The sequence below is a fragment of the Ochlerotatus camptorhynchus genome, unplaced genomic scaffold, assembly GCF_037179485.1.
Source record: "Ochlerotatus camptorhynchus isolate MF236.1 unplaced genomic scaffold, CSIRO-AGI_Acam_v1.1 ptg000336l, whole genome shotgun sequence".
Classification (NCBI taxonomy): Eukaryota; Metazoa; Arthropoda; class Insecta; order Diptera; family Culicidae; genus Ochlerotatus; species Ochlerotatus camptorhynchus.
Genome location: NW_027040824.1, coordinates 863,341 through 879,981, shown reverse-complemented (window position 1 = coordinate 879,981; position 16,641 = coordinate 863,341). Strand labels below are relative to the sequence as shown.

The 16,641-nt window shown below is 38.6% G+C and overlaps 1 protein-coding gene across 22 annotated transcripts in view; it reads left to right on the top strand.

Annotated features, from left to right (window-relative positions):
- tmod (tropomodulin) overlaps nucleotides 1-16,641 on the top strand; it is a 212,476-nt gene that overhangs the window by 72,699 nt on the left and 123,136 nt on the right. Inside the window, exon 1 of one of the 22 annotated variants that reach the window (XM_065231015.1) lies at nucleotides 9,570-9,755. The exons of the other annotated variants lie outside the window; for them this stretch is intronic. Coding sequence (XP_065087087.1) covers nucleotides 9,696-9,755 — 60 coding nt within the window. The 5' untranslated portion in view covers nucleotides 9,570-9,695. Of the gene's footprint in view, nucleotides 1-9,569; nucleotides 9,756-16,641 lie in introns of those variants that run through there. 22 annotated transcript variants of the gene reach the window in all.

The window sequence follows — 16,641 nt, the reverse complement described above, 5'->3', positions numbered from 1 at the left end:
AAGACGAAGAACTGGTTCTGGTGTTAAGGAACAAGTAACGTTTATTAACTAATGAACAAAAGCGTCTCAACTAGTTGGTGGCTTGAATATGAATGAATTGATCACTATTCAATAATTGAACCCTAGTATTCCAAAATTCCACACGTCATTATAATGGGTTTTCCACTTATTGTGAAACACATCCATTTCATGTGTAAATTGTAGGTTATGGACCATGCCTGAACACTATCGGTTTTAATTGTGACGCACTTGGATTCTTAATGCCTCACATGGTGATATCAACAGCATTGCACATCATAGTTCAATGTTCTACAATATTTTATTTTATTCTACTTTACCGAATCTAAACATGAATTGACAAATAGGGGAAATGGCTCTAATGTTGGCCTATGGATCTAAGATTGGGCCCATCGCTAAAAATCTGCTATTTATCAATTTTATCTAGATGAACGCGTCATTGGGACGGTACTAATGGATTTTTTTGGGAGCTATTGAAAATTTAGTCGATTGCTGCATTTATGGGATGGCCCCAAATTAGGGGCCTTTAGGCCGACATTACATCCATTTCCCCTATATAAACAAAGCTGCCAGAGAGCAGAGCTTACACACGTTTTTTCTAATGCGTATGATTTGGGATTTGATCCTGGAGTGTAGGGGTGTGCTGCTGCCGTTGTCTTCGTTTGATCTCACTGCGCCACGGTTGTTCTCATATATGAAGCTGGTTGATAGGATGAAGTCACAACTCTTGTTTTCGGTGTTTACCTTTCGGAGCAAGTAATTCACGTCGCAATGAAATGCAAAACACTTTAAATCCATCTGTTTTGATTACTATAGTGTGATTCAATGTGCAATAAACTTGAATAGATAGTGGAAGATTTTCAATTTTTCAAAGTTGAAAAATCTAGAAATCAACGTGTAGAACATATTGAACCAATGTGAAATACACTAAAGATAAATGTGATTATGCATTTAAAAAATCAAGTGTTTAAACACTTAGATCAGATGTGTATGTTATTTTAGTTTAGTATTGTTAAGGCCGCAAACAAAGTTGCCCAAGACATAGCAAGGCTGCTTCAAGAGATTCCCGATTTATTATCGTTCTTCTACACCCACTCTCAATCACCCAAGTAACCAACAAGCCCGCTATTTCGGCTTTTTGCAATATAAGACTGATACACGGCTAACATAGGGCATGCTAAGGTTTATATTAGCGTTATATTAGCCTTATATTAGCCTTATATTAGCCTTATATTAGCCTTATATTGCAAAAACGTGAATTAGCGGGCTTGTTGGTTACTTGGGTAGTAACGCCAATTCTTGATCTTACAACTTGAAATCGTTCAGTCTAACGCCTTTGTGAGGAAATCCACTTCTTGGTCTGCTGTTCAATCCGTTAGTTGAAAATATTGTATTGTTAATTCTCTTACAATTGTTTCGTAAAAATGGGTCTTGTAGATAAAAAATATTTTTCGTAAATAAGAATTGCCTGTCTTCTGGAGAAAAAAAAAACAATCTAGTATTACACCTAATTCGTACAATACACGAACTGAATTTACTACGGACCAGTAAACTGATGCTCTTCTTGTCTTCCAAGGTGCCAATTCATATTTTTTGTTGCTCCTGTTACTGATGGTGGTGATGTGGCAAGTTTTGTGTGTTGAAAAGCTGTTGCTGTTGCTGCTGCTGTCGCCCTGCTCATATTTTTTGTTGCTGCGAGTGATGCTGATGTAAAGCTTGAGTCATTTAATATCTGGCCGCAAACAAACGGATGTAACTCGGAGCCACCTCATTGAAATAAAAATGATGAGTACTCAAAATGTAGGTCATGTAGGAAAAAATATTCCGATTTGGTTTTGATGAAATCTCGAACATTCTCATCATCTCTGTTGGCTAACCTGAGCGGCCGTTTTGTTCCACCATCTCTTCGTCTCTGTCGCATCCCGAGTCACCTTTCCACTCTTCTTCAACTTATGTTTGACAATTTCCCAATATTTCTCAATTTATCATTTTGTCAAGCTTCTGCATTCATGTTCCATCAGATGTCACTACTGTTATTTGCGGTGACATCTTTCGGAAACTTTCCGTTAATCGTTCACAGAGGACACTACAGAATATGTAAAAAAGGAGGGACTTCAAAAGTTAATCTTAATGCAAATATATAGGTACCAGACATGTTTTGTAGTGCCAGGCACTCTATTTTGTAATTTGAGAAAGGGAAATCACAAATCGAGTGTCATCAAAATACATGGCATATTAAGAGATTGAGGTCGTGAGAGCAAATTTTCTCTCTCAAATTTGAATTTTTTGGCTTTCTGGGGACTGGTAGTAAAGCAGGTTAAACTGTATGGGGAAAAATCATTTTTATTTAATTGTAACTTGTTTAACAATAATATCCGGGAAAAAACTGAACGACAAAGTCCCTGACTAATTTATTTAGGTTGACGTTCACTTTTTTTGAACTGTATATGCACCGAAAGCGAATTATTCCCACTTCTCTCAATTTATCTATGGGGATTTTTATCACTTCCTACCAGTTCCGCCATATCTGTGGAAAATGGCCGGACGATATGATTAATTGAGCGAAATTTGGGGCAGTTGGGTGTATTGATGTCCTTTTCGAAGAAATCCACCCCGTTGTCTCGATTCCACTGTAATGCCAGCTTGCCAAATCAGGCCAATACTTCACAGGTCCATTGTGAGCCTTAATGTACGGAAGATTTCGTTTTTTAGACACTCCTGCTTGTAAATTTTGGAATCCATAGTCTTGTTTGTCACGCAGCTACAAATACCTTGCCAGATCATAAGCTTTCTTGCAAACTTATCGGCAAAAACGAATTTGAACTTACTAGGGACATCACCTCGGCCAGTGACTTTATAGAACTTTTGTCCGGGAAGCTGCCCATAATCCATCTTCACGTACGTTTCGTCGTCCATAAGGATGCACCATTCGTACTTTGGAAGAACTTCATTGTACAACTTCCGCGCACGTCTTTTGGCCACTAGATTCTGCTTCAGTGTCCTGTTTGGTTGCCTACTGGCCTGAAAATATTGATATCCTTCTCACTGACGAATCCTTCTGACGGTGCTTTGGCTGGCATTGAATTTCTTGGCGATATCATAATCCGACAGCCCTGGGTTTGCCCTAACCGTTCTCAACACCTTCAAATGCAGCTTCCGATCCTTAGTTCCTCTACGACGCTACGTTTGAGAACACTGCAAACGGTCGATTTAGCCAATTTCAACAACTTTGCGATTTTCGAACCTGACCACGTCGGATTTTCCAAGAGGGTGTTCAAAATTAATTTTCAGTTCACGGCTTCCATCAAGTATAACTTCTTTTAAATAAAATGAATCTCCTGGGAGAAAGACAGCTTTGGACCATGAGAAATATTTGAGTTAATTTTGAGCAACTCTGAGTAATTCCAATTGCTCAACATGCGATGCAAGGTAACACAGCAACCTTTTTGTGTTTATTCCCCAACTGTCAAACAAATACGTTCAACGGTGATAAATATGTCTACATTCTTCAGGTTCTCACCATCGAATGGTGAATCATGATGAATGTGGATTCCTTTGTGGAATAACTGTATAAATAAAGGGAAAAAAGGTGGTTCACACTGGATGACCATCCATAAGTACCATGACCTTCCTACTTCTTTGTGCCAATACTGTGTAAGCCGTTTTCATCCGTATCTAGTGCAGCCTGTTATCGGTGGACGTTGAACATAGCATTTTCAGATTCAAAATATGAACAATTTGCTGAAGTACATTTGATTAAATTTACCGCAGTTTGAATCTTCGAGAGGCATCAAAACTACGACTACTACTATTCTCTGACTTCTGTCTCAATGCCCAAGAGTTAGGGCAGAACTTTAAGGCAGCAAACTTATAGTTCTGCACTAATGCTTGGGCATTCAGAGAAGTCAAGAAAAATAATCCTTGTATTCATTGTGTTGCTGGTTGTCTTTTTTTGTTTCCCGTCGATCTTGTTTTCCGTACTGAGTACCAGTGCTATCGACGCCAGGGTGGCAGCTCCCACACCTGGACCCTACCTATCGACCCATCAACTCATGAACCGGGGACCAACAGCTTTGATGTTATGCAGAGATGTTATGCCTCAGAACATCCCGGCGGTGCCGACTGGGATTGAATTCAGGCCTGCTGGGGTGAGAGGTAATCACGTTCTAAATAGAACAGGACGCGTGAGCTAAAATGTAGCACCCTTGTTGTAATCAGGGCTCTACATTTTCGAAGCTCTAAAATGAACTCGTGTTTTTTTTTCTCTCATACATACGTGTTCGACGCTTCATTTCTATAACGCCTAGCTAGACTATCAGCAAGAAACGAAAATAAAAAAAGCAGGACGCTTAGAAGGAAAGGCTGGCTGTGGAACTTCTCGTCGTTGCTTTGCACATCGCTTTCAATGTAACTAACGTCGATTTTCTAGTTAAACGAACCTCATTATGGCTTTCAATTCCCTTTCACGAACACTCTATCACCGATCTTTCAATTTGTTTAAAATGCGTTATGTCCAGTTTTTGATCATTTTTTTTAGATAAATATATGGATGGAAGATAAATTAAAAATATTACGTGTAATCTTCACGTGTTTTCACGTGAGAAATGCTTTAAATGTGTTATTTCATTTTCCGTCATATACGTCATGAAACCTCTGTTGATGTGTTTCATGAAAGAGAAAACTATCAAAGTCGAGCGCTCTTTCGCTCATCCGTTTCACCGAAGCTTGAAAGGAAGACCAATGGAGCGACGGGAGAAAGAGAGACAAGCGATTGAACATTTGTTTGTGCACGCCACCGACTGAGGTTCTAGAATTCTGCGAAGCTGTTCGACTTTAACAGAAAAAGAAAGCCAGCAGTCTCTTCGTCGCATCGATTTGGTCGACTGAAGCTGATATTGTGACGCCCTGGTTGTAATTCAACGTTTTGTGGCACGTAGTCCCGTCTAGTGTTGCCAAAGTTATTGTTTGTTTCGAAAGAAAAAATTTGTTGCATTATTTTTAAAAAGCACCAATAGTATTTTCAGATTTTCAAATTCGTTCCAAATTCGATTTTGCTGCGCAGCTACGCTTACAGCAATCAACACGGACGATGAGATCGATTCATAATTTTGCCAAAAGTGGATTTACTCAAATGCAGTGATGGAAAAGTTCGCGAAAACTCACTATGACTCGCGAACTTTTCCCTTGGTGAACTTCGTGAAATATCGCGAACTTTTCCAACACTGCTCAAATGTAAGTTGAATTTTCCGAGAAAGGTGTGTTTATAGGGTTTGCAAATGGCACAAGATCTGTAATCTAGATTAGTGGGCACAAATGTTCACAATTAGCCTGAATACAGTCATGGTTCCTATATATGGATCCTGGAGACAACGGAACGGTCCTCGAAGAATCCGGAACATCCGTAAAGTGGTCAATCCATGAACCTGATCCTAGAGCTCTGCGGTTTTTTGGAAAACATTAGGAACTGTGATATAAACAATATTTGGGGTCGTGACATAAACATGTTTATGGATGGCCATGGGACCGTCCTCCGGAAGATCCGGAACATCCGTAAAAGTGGACAATCCATGAAACTGATCCTAGAGCTCTGCATTTTTTTAACATTAGGATCTGTGATATAAGAATGAATTTGAGTCATGGACCCAGATGGCCCAGCAGAAGATCTGGAACATCCGTAAAAGTAGTAAATCCACGATCCTGATCCGAGAGCTCCACGATTTTTTTTTAACATTAGGAACTGTGATGATAGAAAGAATTTGGGGTTGTGACATAAACATGAACCTGGGGACCGTCCTCTGGAAGATCCGGAAAATTCACCAAACTGATCCTAGAGCTCCGTGGTTTTCTTGAAAACGTTAGGAACTGTGATATTAGAATGAATTTGGGATCGTGACATAAACATGGACCCAGATGGCCATCGGACCGTCCTCCGGAAGATCAAAAAAAAATCCGTAAATGTGGTCAATGTATGGAGCTGATCCTAGAGCTCCACGGTTTTTTCGAAAACACTTGGAACTGTCATATATAAATTAATTTGCGGTCGTCATATTAACATGTACCTAGAAGGCCATGGGACCGTCCTCCACAAGATCTAGAACATCGAAACTGATCCTAGAGTTCTACGGTTTTTTTAGAAAGTATGTGGAACTGCGATATAAGGAAGAATTTGGGGTTATGACATAAACATGGACCTAAATCTCCATGGGGCCATCCTCTGGTAAGTCCAGAACATCAGTAAAAGAGGTCAATCAATGAAACTGATCCTAGAGCTCCGCAGTTTTTTTTTTTCCAAAAAACATTAGGAATTGTGATATAAGATAGAATTTGTGGTCGTGACAAAAACATGGATCTGGATGGCCGTCCTCCGTCCTCCGGAAGATACGGAAAATCCGTAAAAGTGATCCAGTGATTTCTTATATCACATTGTTTAAAAAAGAACTGCAGAGCTCTAGGATCAGTTTCACAGTATGACAAATTTACGGATGTTGTGGATCTTTCGGAGCCCAGCCCCATGGCCATCCGGATCCTTTTTTATGTCACGACCCTAAATTCTATCTTAAATCGCAGTTCCAAGAGTTTTCGAAAAAACCACGGTTTTTCGCAGTTTCATGGATGATCCACTTTTACGGATGATCCGGATCTTCTATTAAATGATATATATGTATTAAAGTATCATTGATTATTTACGTAAGTAATTGAAAAGTATTTTCAACTTCTTTATAACAAGCCGTGATGCTTGGGTTACCCCTAGATGAAACGTGATGAACTTTTCAGCACCGAAAGAGAAAACATTTCAAAACAAACTGCTGTAAAAAAAAAACAAGCAAACACGATTCAGATCCGACCGCTAAGAACACTGCAGTAAAATAAACAGTAAGTCCAGACATTAAATGAGTCAAGCTTTAAATGCTGGTGGCATGCTTGGCATACACAGTTTTGCTCACGAACTGCTCGTTTGCTAATAACTTTGCACAGAGTTGACGAAACATATTTCTGTTTGAAGCAGTCGATAGAATAGAGTTTAAGCTTGTTATAGAGACGTAAAAAAAGGAGATTTTAATTCTAGTAATAAAAATGCAAAAATGAAGTGAGAAATGCTCGTTGCACAGCTCGGATTTTAAGTGTAAAAAATCATTGGTGATGATTCAAATGATAAAATTTGAATTCAATCTCAGCCGAGGTCGGTGGGATTTTTCTGAGGCATAAAAATCTCTGGTTACGTCTTCCTTCGGAAGGGAAGTAAAGCCGTTGGTCCCGGCACATGTATGTTGAATGGGTGCGATATCCTACGCAGGTGTGGAAGCTGCCTTCCTGCACATTCGATTGCCGTCAATGGATGGCAATCGATGTCCGTCGGTGATTGGCACTAGATTGCGGAACAGAGACCGACGTTAAATAAAGGAAAGGAAGGAAATGGAGGCTGGTTGCAATTTACGTTTTGAGCGAAATTTTCGTTGTTCTTTGCAGTATGTTCGTACAATGTACTCATATTCTTTTTTTGAATTTACGAATGTTTCGTACTTTTATCTATCGACACGAAAGTTCCGTATTTATTTTATGAATCATTAGCTTCGCAATACGAAATAAAATCAGTAGCGAGTGTAGCATATATAACGAAACTAGCTTCATAAAAGTGCGTATCTTATAGTAATACAGTAATGACCCGATTTTGTCAGTTCCCTTTTTGAACATCTTTTCTAATGCTCTTCGAAACCCATGCGCTTTCTCAGTGGTCTTATTACATCAAAGTATACTTTAGACATCCATCTTGAAGATGAATGCGATAGATTTGGAATTACGGTTATGTGAAATCATTGAAACATAAAAGTCGGATGCGAAGATGGCTTACAAAATTGGATCGTTACTGTATTGCAATTGGATCTGTTTTTGATTTACGCACACATAAATCATCCAAAAAACTGCGTACTAAAATGCTTCGCTAAGAGCAACGTGATCAGCTCCGCTTAAGAAAGTAGGTAAATACGGTCACCTGCTTCTTCCACGAGACGGATAATCCCAAAATCTTGCAGTTAAAGTCAGATATAAATTTTCTGTCTTTCTGATCCGATGTTCATTCAGCATCTACGTAGCCGATTAAAGGTGTGTGAAGGATTTCTCTCATTTGTACCACACACTTTTCTGTGTGCTTGCCAATGTCTGTCCACTGGATTATGCTGGTATTGGAACAGGTAGGGAAATACAGGTCCAGTTGAACACACAGTATCTGATACTTTAAGCGTCTAAGAAGTTTCCTGCACGGTTCTTGAGCCCTACTTCTAGTTTTCATTCATTGCAGTCCTTTCTCCATTGACGTTTATGCTGCGTTGCAATATGCCATATTGAATTTCTTCAACGTTTTCTGAGCGCTTTGCTTCCTGGGAGGGGTTTAATTATTTGAAAAATCTAGTTTACGGACGAATCAAATATATTCTGTTAAACTCCGAACTCCGGTAAAATGTGTACCGGCAAAATTTCAATGTTTGAAAAATCATAGCTCAGCAATTTATCGATCGATTTAAAATCTATTGATACTGAATAAATCTTTAAAGCAGGGTGCCTTCCATTCATTTTGGCTAAATATGTGTTTTATGAAATAATGGGATAATAAAATATTATGATGATTTTTTGTATCTGTATGTAAGAAGAAAAGATTGTAAAGTTTGTTTTTGACACATAAAACCTGTAAATGTAGCTTTGACAGAGTCACAATCAGCGGTCAAAAATTAGTTTTTTTTTGACATCGAAAATTAGAGATGAAACATCAAAAATTAGTTTTTTTTTCAACATAGGGGCGTTCATTAACTACGTAGACAGTTTTTTAAATTATTGACCCCCCCCCCCCTGCTTAGACAATTTTCTATACAAACAAATGGTATAGGCCATGGATAATTGCCAACTCCCCTAAACTGTCTTTGTAGTTTATGGACAGCTCCATAGAAGAATAATTGTTCTAAATCCGGACTTGAAGAACTTGAAAGATTTTGAACATTCCAGATCGCAAATTTCGATCTAGAAATATTATAGATGGAAAGTAACTACTATTCGAAAATCTTGGAATAATTTTGCATGATCTTGTTCAAATCTATCGCGACTTCGTAGACATTGTCATGTGAACACGATGCGCATTCTACCGACCATTCGAAATGGCATTTAGTCCAAGCTGTTCAAAATGTCCTGTTTCCCACAACAAGTGGCGGAAAGGCAAACAGGAGGATTTCCCCAGATTTCCTTAATTTTTCTCACAACCCGCAGGTCATTTACCACCCAGAAATTGAGCGTCAAAACTGTCCCGTAGCGTGAGTTGAAAAGAAATCGAGAAAAAAAAGTGAATGCATGTAAAATTTGAGAAGAAAAAATTGTGTTGGAAATAAAATTTCAGACCGATGTGATTCAGTCAGCGCAGAAGTGGTGCCATTAATTATAAGAGTTGAAAGTGATTTATCTGGGAAAGTTGACAAGTCTGTCCCACCATCATCATTCATCTGGAAGAAGGCGTGTTGCAGGCAAACGAATCTGTGCTGCGATTGTGAATCAATGTGAAATAAAGAAAATCTTAACGAGGAAGAATCTCATTTTCCAAGTTCATGTGAAGTGTTCCGATAGCTCGGTATAAAATATTTATATTTACATCACTGTTTCTGTGATAAATTAGTTCCGAGACACACACGCAAACCCAAATGTTGGACAGCATGAGCATGTACGAGGAAGAGTGGTCCCGGACGGAGATTACCACCACGGTGGGTTTATAAGGATTTTTATGTTTGTAGTTTTCTTTTACCATTCTCTGCATCTTCTTCGTGTGTTATTATTTATCTCTCAGTTCTAAATCTCTCTGCACTTCTTGTTGTCAAAAACAACAAAACCGACAAACAAAATAATTCTCGAAACAAGGCTCAAAACACCAAAAAAAATTGCATTCCAACAAGAGTTCCAGTTGGAAAGACTACAACTATACGAAACAGAATCGGGGTGTTCTATAAATATTACATAAACAAGCAATCTCTACCTACTGCACCTAAACGGCATAGGAAGGCGGAACGGGAACAACCGGCTGATTCCGTCCATAAATACATACATATAAAGTTTCTAAAAATACCAGTTTCTTCCTCTTCCTTGCACTAGGAACTTCTGGCAGTGAAAGCGATTGCATTCGTGTGGAGCAGCGCGGAAGAAGTGCCAGTGTGGGGTGTGGTCTAATAAAGTGTAGAATATGGATCACATATGGCGGAAGCAACCAATTGTCTGATTTTGCTGCAATGGATAGGTGAAAGACGCATGTGGCTTTTGTCAATTTAATTTCCAACAGACTTCGCAATCTGGATTTTGAAATTTGTTTAGAAAGACAACGATTGACGGTGGCAGTTACTGATGGAGACGGTTGGTTGATAATATTTTTTGCTTCCTCATCGTGGGATAAGTTTGGTAGGGGTATTCACAAAGCGGATTGTAAGCACATGCACAGTCGTCAAACTATACCAGAGTCCATTGAAGTTTATTGGAAGTTTACGTATTTAAGAGGTTTACGATCCGCCATGTTTATTCCCTGCCACTACACTGCGCACTTCTTTTTTTGGAAATGAAAAGTTGGAATGAAGTTCATACATGAGGGAATTCAATATGTTTTCTATTTCCTCGGAAGAAAAGTTAGCAAATTTAGTTTGGAAGTTATATTTAAAACGAGTAGGGTTTGATGGGGTAAGGTAAGATGCATCCTCGGGTCAAGATAACTTTTTGCAAATTTTGAATACATTTTCAATATATTTTTGTGGATTTATCATGCAGCATGGCTTGTTCAGACTTGTTGAACAGAGTTCTTGATTCCTTTATTTAACGTCGGTCTCTGTTCCGCAATCTAATGCTAATCACCGATGGACATCGATTGTCATCCGCGGAGATGAACTAGCCTACGGCTAAAAATCTGCTAAAAAAAAAGAAGATTGTCATCCATTGACGGCAATAGAATGTGCACAGGAAGGCAGCTTCCACACCTGCGTAGAATATCGCACCCATTCAAACACACATGGGCCGGTACCAACGGCTTTACTTCCCTTCCGAAGGAAGACGTGACATGCCTCAGAAAAATCCGGCTGGTATTGAACCCAGGATCACCCGACAGCGGTCATGCTTACAACTTAACCACCGGTGCTAGCTGAACAGAGTTGAACTAGCAATGTTTCTTAACAGCCCAACAAAAAATCAGAGCTGCAAATAAGGATATCTATTGAATAAATGCTGAACGACAGCAACAGATGATATGTCGAATAATGTGCTGAACAAAACACATTTTGGTCAAAAGATACACTGTTGATCCACTTGTCACTTTTATCTGAATAAAAGGCTCTTCACAAACGTTGCCTAGATTCCTGACCCGATAACAGAAGATTTGTCTAATAATAAGGTGAATATGTGCAACATCCACTAAAATCGATGCTTCTATTCGGTTTGTTGCATTTGCTTAATTAATTTGCTTGTAGATGCCTTATAGATGTTTCCTAGTTGCATTGTTCGATTATACTAGATTGCTTAATAATATGTAGAAATTTCGAACTTCTATACGACCATGCGAACGTTTTTGAATAGAATGCTGAGTAAATGCTTATTGAACGTTGCACACACCACAAATCCATTAGAAGACAACAGTGCATCAGTCTAAAAACATAATGACGTAATTGCTTATTATAGAAGCTCCTTCAGAGTAATTTTATTAAGTTACATACTGAATTATTGATGTCAAACATTTTATCACAACATCTGTAAAAGCTTTGTTTACGCAAATCTGGAGAATCTATTCAGTTGCCGCATCAAACTTATAGATATTGTTTAGTTAGCCAAAGTGAAAGTATAGGGACAATTTAATCAAAATGCCACCCGCCAAAGATGTTCTGTTCCCGCTTCCAGCTGATAAAAAGCGCAAGAACAAGCTGAAGAAGATGGTGCTGCATTCGAACTCGTTAATTTATAAAGCTTTTAATCAACGATCTTGTTGTAGAACGACATGTGTTATTTCCGAGCCAGTTCTAAGTGTTGGTATAGCGAAGTTGGTAGTGTCGATTTTCCCAATGCGATCGTCACGATTTCCAAGTCCCAGGTTCTAGCTAGGTAATAATTTGTTAGTTATGATAAATGTCGAATATAAAGGATAGTCATAAAATAAAATAGTAATCAAAATTAGCCATCATATCCATGTATCATGTATCCATGTATCATCACGTAGGATGTAGACAAAATTTGGTCAACACCCGTGACAAAGCAGTCTAGTGATTATTATGCAGCTGATAACGTCTGTGATTTCAATATGGGGGTACACTTTGTGAAAACCGAAAATGGAACATGTAACAAAATTATGAAAGGTTTTGAACATTAATAACTCAGCTGCCCCTGAACCAATTTCAATAATGTTATCACCAATCGATCAGAAATATTTCTACGCATTAATAGCAATGCTTCTGATGCTTTCCGAATTTCAACAAGAAACTATTGAAAAAGGGGTTATGTCAAGCATTGTCCAATGTGCAAATAAAAAAAGATAATTAAATCACTATTTCATGAAATAAACGTTCTTCCCAAACCCAGTCGTCATAATCGAGTACCATTTGGTTGCACATCATTCTGCTTTAACCTGAAAAGAAATAAAAGATCACTGCTGTCTAGCTTCAACTCATTTTCGCTTCAGAAAGCGTGGTGAGCAGGCAATAGAAGCAGCAATAGCACCAGTAGGAAGGTGGTGGCAGGTTAGGTAGTCCACTCTTCTACCTAACAAGTAACAATGACTGGTCGTGGTAAAGAAGGCAAAGGTCTTGGTAAAGAAGGCGCCAAGCGCCATCACAAGGTTCTTCGTGATAACCACCATCCGTCGTCTGGTTCGCCATGGCGGTGTCAAACGTATATCCGGTCTGATCTACGAGGTGTGCTGAAGGTGTTCCTGGAAAATGAGATCCGCGATGCTGTCACCTACACTGAACACGCCAAGCGTAAGAGGCCATGGATGGCATCTACGCTTTGAAGCGACAGAGACGCACTCTGTACGGTTTCGGTGGATAAATCATCACCAACTTTGGCAACAAAACGGCCCTTTTCAGGGACACGAAGCTGAAAAAATACTACAAATTTGGTACGCCTACAATTCAAAAACGGAAAGCGTTAAAATAATAGATGATCGTTCAATGAAAATAACTTAATGCTCTTCACATTTGTTCCGTCCACTAGCGGTCCTACGTAAAGCTTCCGTTCGTGCCCCTAGGCATAGACCCTTCTAGTTTTTGATCTAATTTCCATCCTACTAAGCACAATCCACGTTTTACCTGTCTTTTTTAACAGGTTTGAACAAAAAAATGGAATATTTCGGTCAAAGATGATTCTAAATGTATTCACCTTTCCATACGTACCGCTGGATTTGATAAAGAGTCACAAATTGTTGAGATATTGTTTAAAATCTAATACTGCTCCTTGATTCTAAATTCGCTCTACGAGTTTCAATTCCGTCCTAACGCATTGAAACGCCAATAGATTTTTTTTTTTCGTCCTACGGATAAACTTAGAAAAAGGGGATTCGCTAGGAGCGCTTCTTTTGTTTGGAGAACAATGAGCGTAAATATTCATACAATGCGCTCTAATAGGATTTTTGTTGCAACTAATGAACTAACGCATCGGAACAATCCTATTATTGAAATCATTGATATTATTGATCTTTTCTGACCGATAGAACGGAAATGTATGATTACGACGAAGTAGCGCTCTACCCTATCACTTCACATTTTTCGTTCTCCATTTTCTTGCATTGGACCGCTGGTCGGTATATCGTATCCTCTGTTCATGCGTTCTCCATTAACATCCTCGGATGATGAATCTCACAACATTGTAAGCGGATCTTACATCCCAGGTTGGGTTGGGTGTAGCTTTGGATCACCATCATCATCTGATCCATTAAAAAAGCCGCAGTCTGTCTCTCTTTGACTTCGATGACGCTTGGAGGATAAACGTAAAAATGGCCATTACGTAGGGTAACAATGCTCCTATTTTGAATCTCACTAAAATTCAGGAATTTTTTTTAACTTAAATTAGACTATAGTTCCCCCTATGAAGAATTAGAAGCAAGTTGTTTCAATCCTAGGTTTGATATAAACCCAAAATAGGAGCATACCCTGAGCCCTATGTGTTTGTGCGTATGTTACAAATCCAATGTTCACGTGACAATTCTATCGTCGATCGTATATCTGGACAAAATGGCCAACACGTGCTTATTGTGACGTGTTGCGGAGTCGATTTTTATTGAGGCTAAGACTCCCTTCAGCTCACTGGCGATCGCATACTTAACCATCACCGCACTAACTGTCACATGGACTTTCAATAGCGGGTATCCATCGACGTGCCTACCGCTGCTATCAAAGGATCAAAACGCTGTTGCATAGCTTCCCACTCCAAGCAGGATACGGGAAGATTATGGTTTGCAACCAGCTTTCCTGACATTTCAACAATCAAATCAAGCTGAACATTGCATTAGGTCCTAAGTAACATAGATCGATTCTTTTCGTCGACTTTCTCTTTCGTTAATAACTTGAGCACATAACCGTTTCTTGTTGTGTTTGTCGTATTAGATGCTAGATAAAAGCTTCTCTTATCGATATGTGTGCTGAAAATACCTGGAAATGTCTTTACATGGCCGTAGGAATACAAAGAGAAAGTCGACGAAGAGAATCTGGCAATGTTACTAAGGACCTAATGCAATGTTCAGCTTGAAATGTCGATCAAAATTGTTTACATCCAGCTTGCGCTGTATATAGATGAACCCACTACCGCTATCGATGTAACAGAAGGCTTTATCGCCATCACGCGTGATGCATTTAGCGGTCTTTTCCACTAGCGTAACACCGTCACTACGTCTTTTCTGGCCTTTGTGCGGAGTCGAGGATGGTCCTGGACAATCAATTTTTCCGGTTCACCGATACAAAGTAGGACAAAGGAAAGAAGTAACGACGTGACGCGTGACAAGTCGATTCAGCACCGAATTGAAGTGATGTTTAATAATCAGCAGTCATGTTTAATAAAAGCTGAAACAGCTTAAAAAATAGTTGAATTTATGTTGCTTCGATGTTGAACTGTCGAATAAATGCTTTTCAACATACGCTATACAACGCTCATAGTTTGTAGTTAGATTCTCCAGATTTGTGTGAACAAATTTTGAAAATAAGTGATGTGGCGTCGCGTAATCTCACTTTTTACCTGTGCACCAACTTTCAAAAACAGATTTAATGCCATATTCATACTCGAATCGATTGAAAAATACACGTAATCTTCTAGTTCACTAGATATCTATCCATTGCAAGCAATATTTTGATAATTGTTTATGTTTTGAGAGTTGGTGCACAGGTAGATTGAGGTTAAGGCGACGCAACTGAAGTGATGACAAAAAACAGTGCAGATATTATTCAGTACGTTACTTAATAAAACCACCATGAGGGTAGAAACTGTTTCGTGGAAGATCCTAGAAAAAGAGGTAGAAAAGGAACTTTAAACGTCAAAAAGTAATTTTAATCCGGGGTGCATCTTACCCCAATTTACTATACAGCCATTCCATAGCGAAACGATATAGTGGTTCTCAGAATTTCTTAAAAATTGGTTGTTTTGTTCCTTATTGCAAAATATTATACCCATATTTTTATTTTGTCATTAGGTTGACCATTTACATGTTAGGGTTGTTAAAAAAATGTAACATGGTCATAACGCAGGGTAGTCTGGTCGCATAGGAGTATTGAGCGAAAACTCAAAATTTTATAACATAAAACAATATAACTCAAAAACGAAAACCACTATATCGTTTTGCTATGGAATGGCTGATTGCTAGTTTCTACGTAAAGTGCGGGTCACACTCAGCGACTTAGTGAGCGAATTCAATGAGTTTGATTTTAGCGCCTTTACCCTAATTTGAATGCACCAACATCAATTTTTAGATCATGAAAAAATAGCTTAGATACAAGATTCATTAGAAAAATATTTACTATTTGGAACAAATTTTCTGAGCTCTCTAATTAAGTGAATATTTTGAACTTCGAGATCTCGAAAGATTTAGACCTAAGACGTATTCCAAGTTACCGAAGCATAAACATTCTTCGAAGGCTGCTTTGCTGAATGTCATGGTAACATGGTCGAATTTTGAGCTTGCAAAACAATCATAAGATCTAAGCTTGAATAAAAAACTTAGAATCCGGCTCAAACTTGGATGAACTTATAGGATATACATATAATTCAAAGTTAATTCCTAAGTTAATTCCTAAGGGGATTGTGAAGAAATGTTCTGTAAATTTCACAAAATCTCTGAGAAGTGCTCAAAGAGAATTCACAGGATAGTTCCCAAAGATTTACAAAACTCTACAAAACCAAGTTAATTTTGACAAGAGTATCAAAGCAATGCTGACAAAAATCTTTAAGGAATGTTGATATAAATTTGATAAGAATTGTGATAAGGAGGGATTCTGAATCTGAAGTGAATTCGATTGCATAGGAATTCCAGAAAGAATTTAATATTTTCTTCAGTGTCAAGGAGAGTTTAACTACAGGGTGTCCCAGAATGTCTAAGCACGACTTTGAAACATCCCTGCATGTTTCAGATGACGTTTAAACATCTAA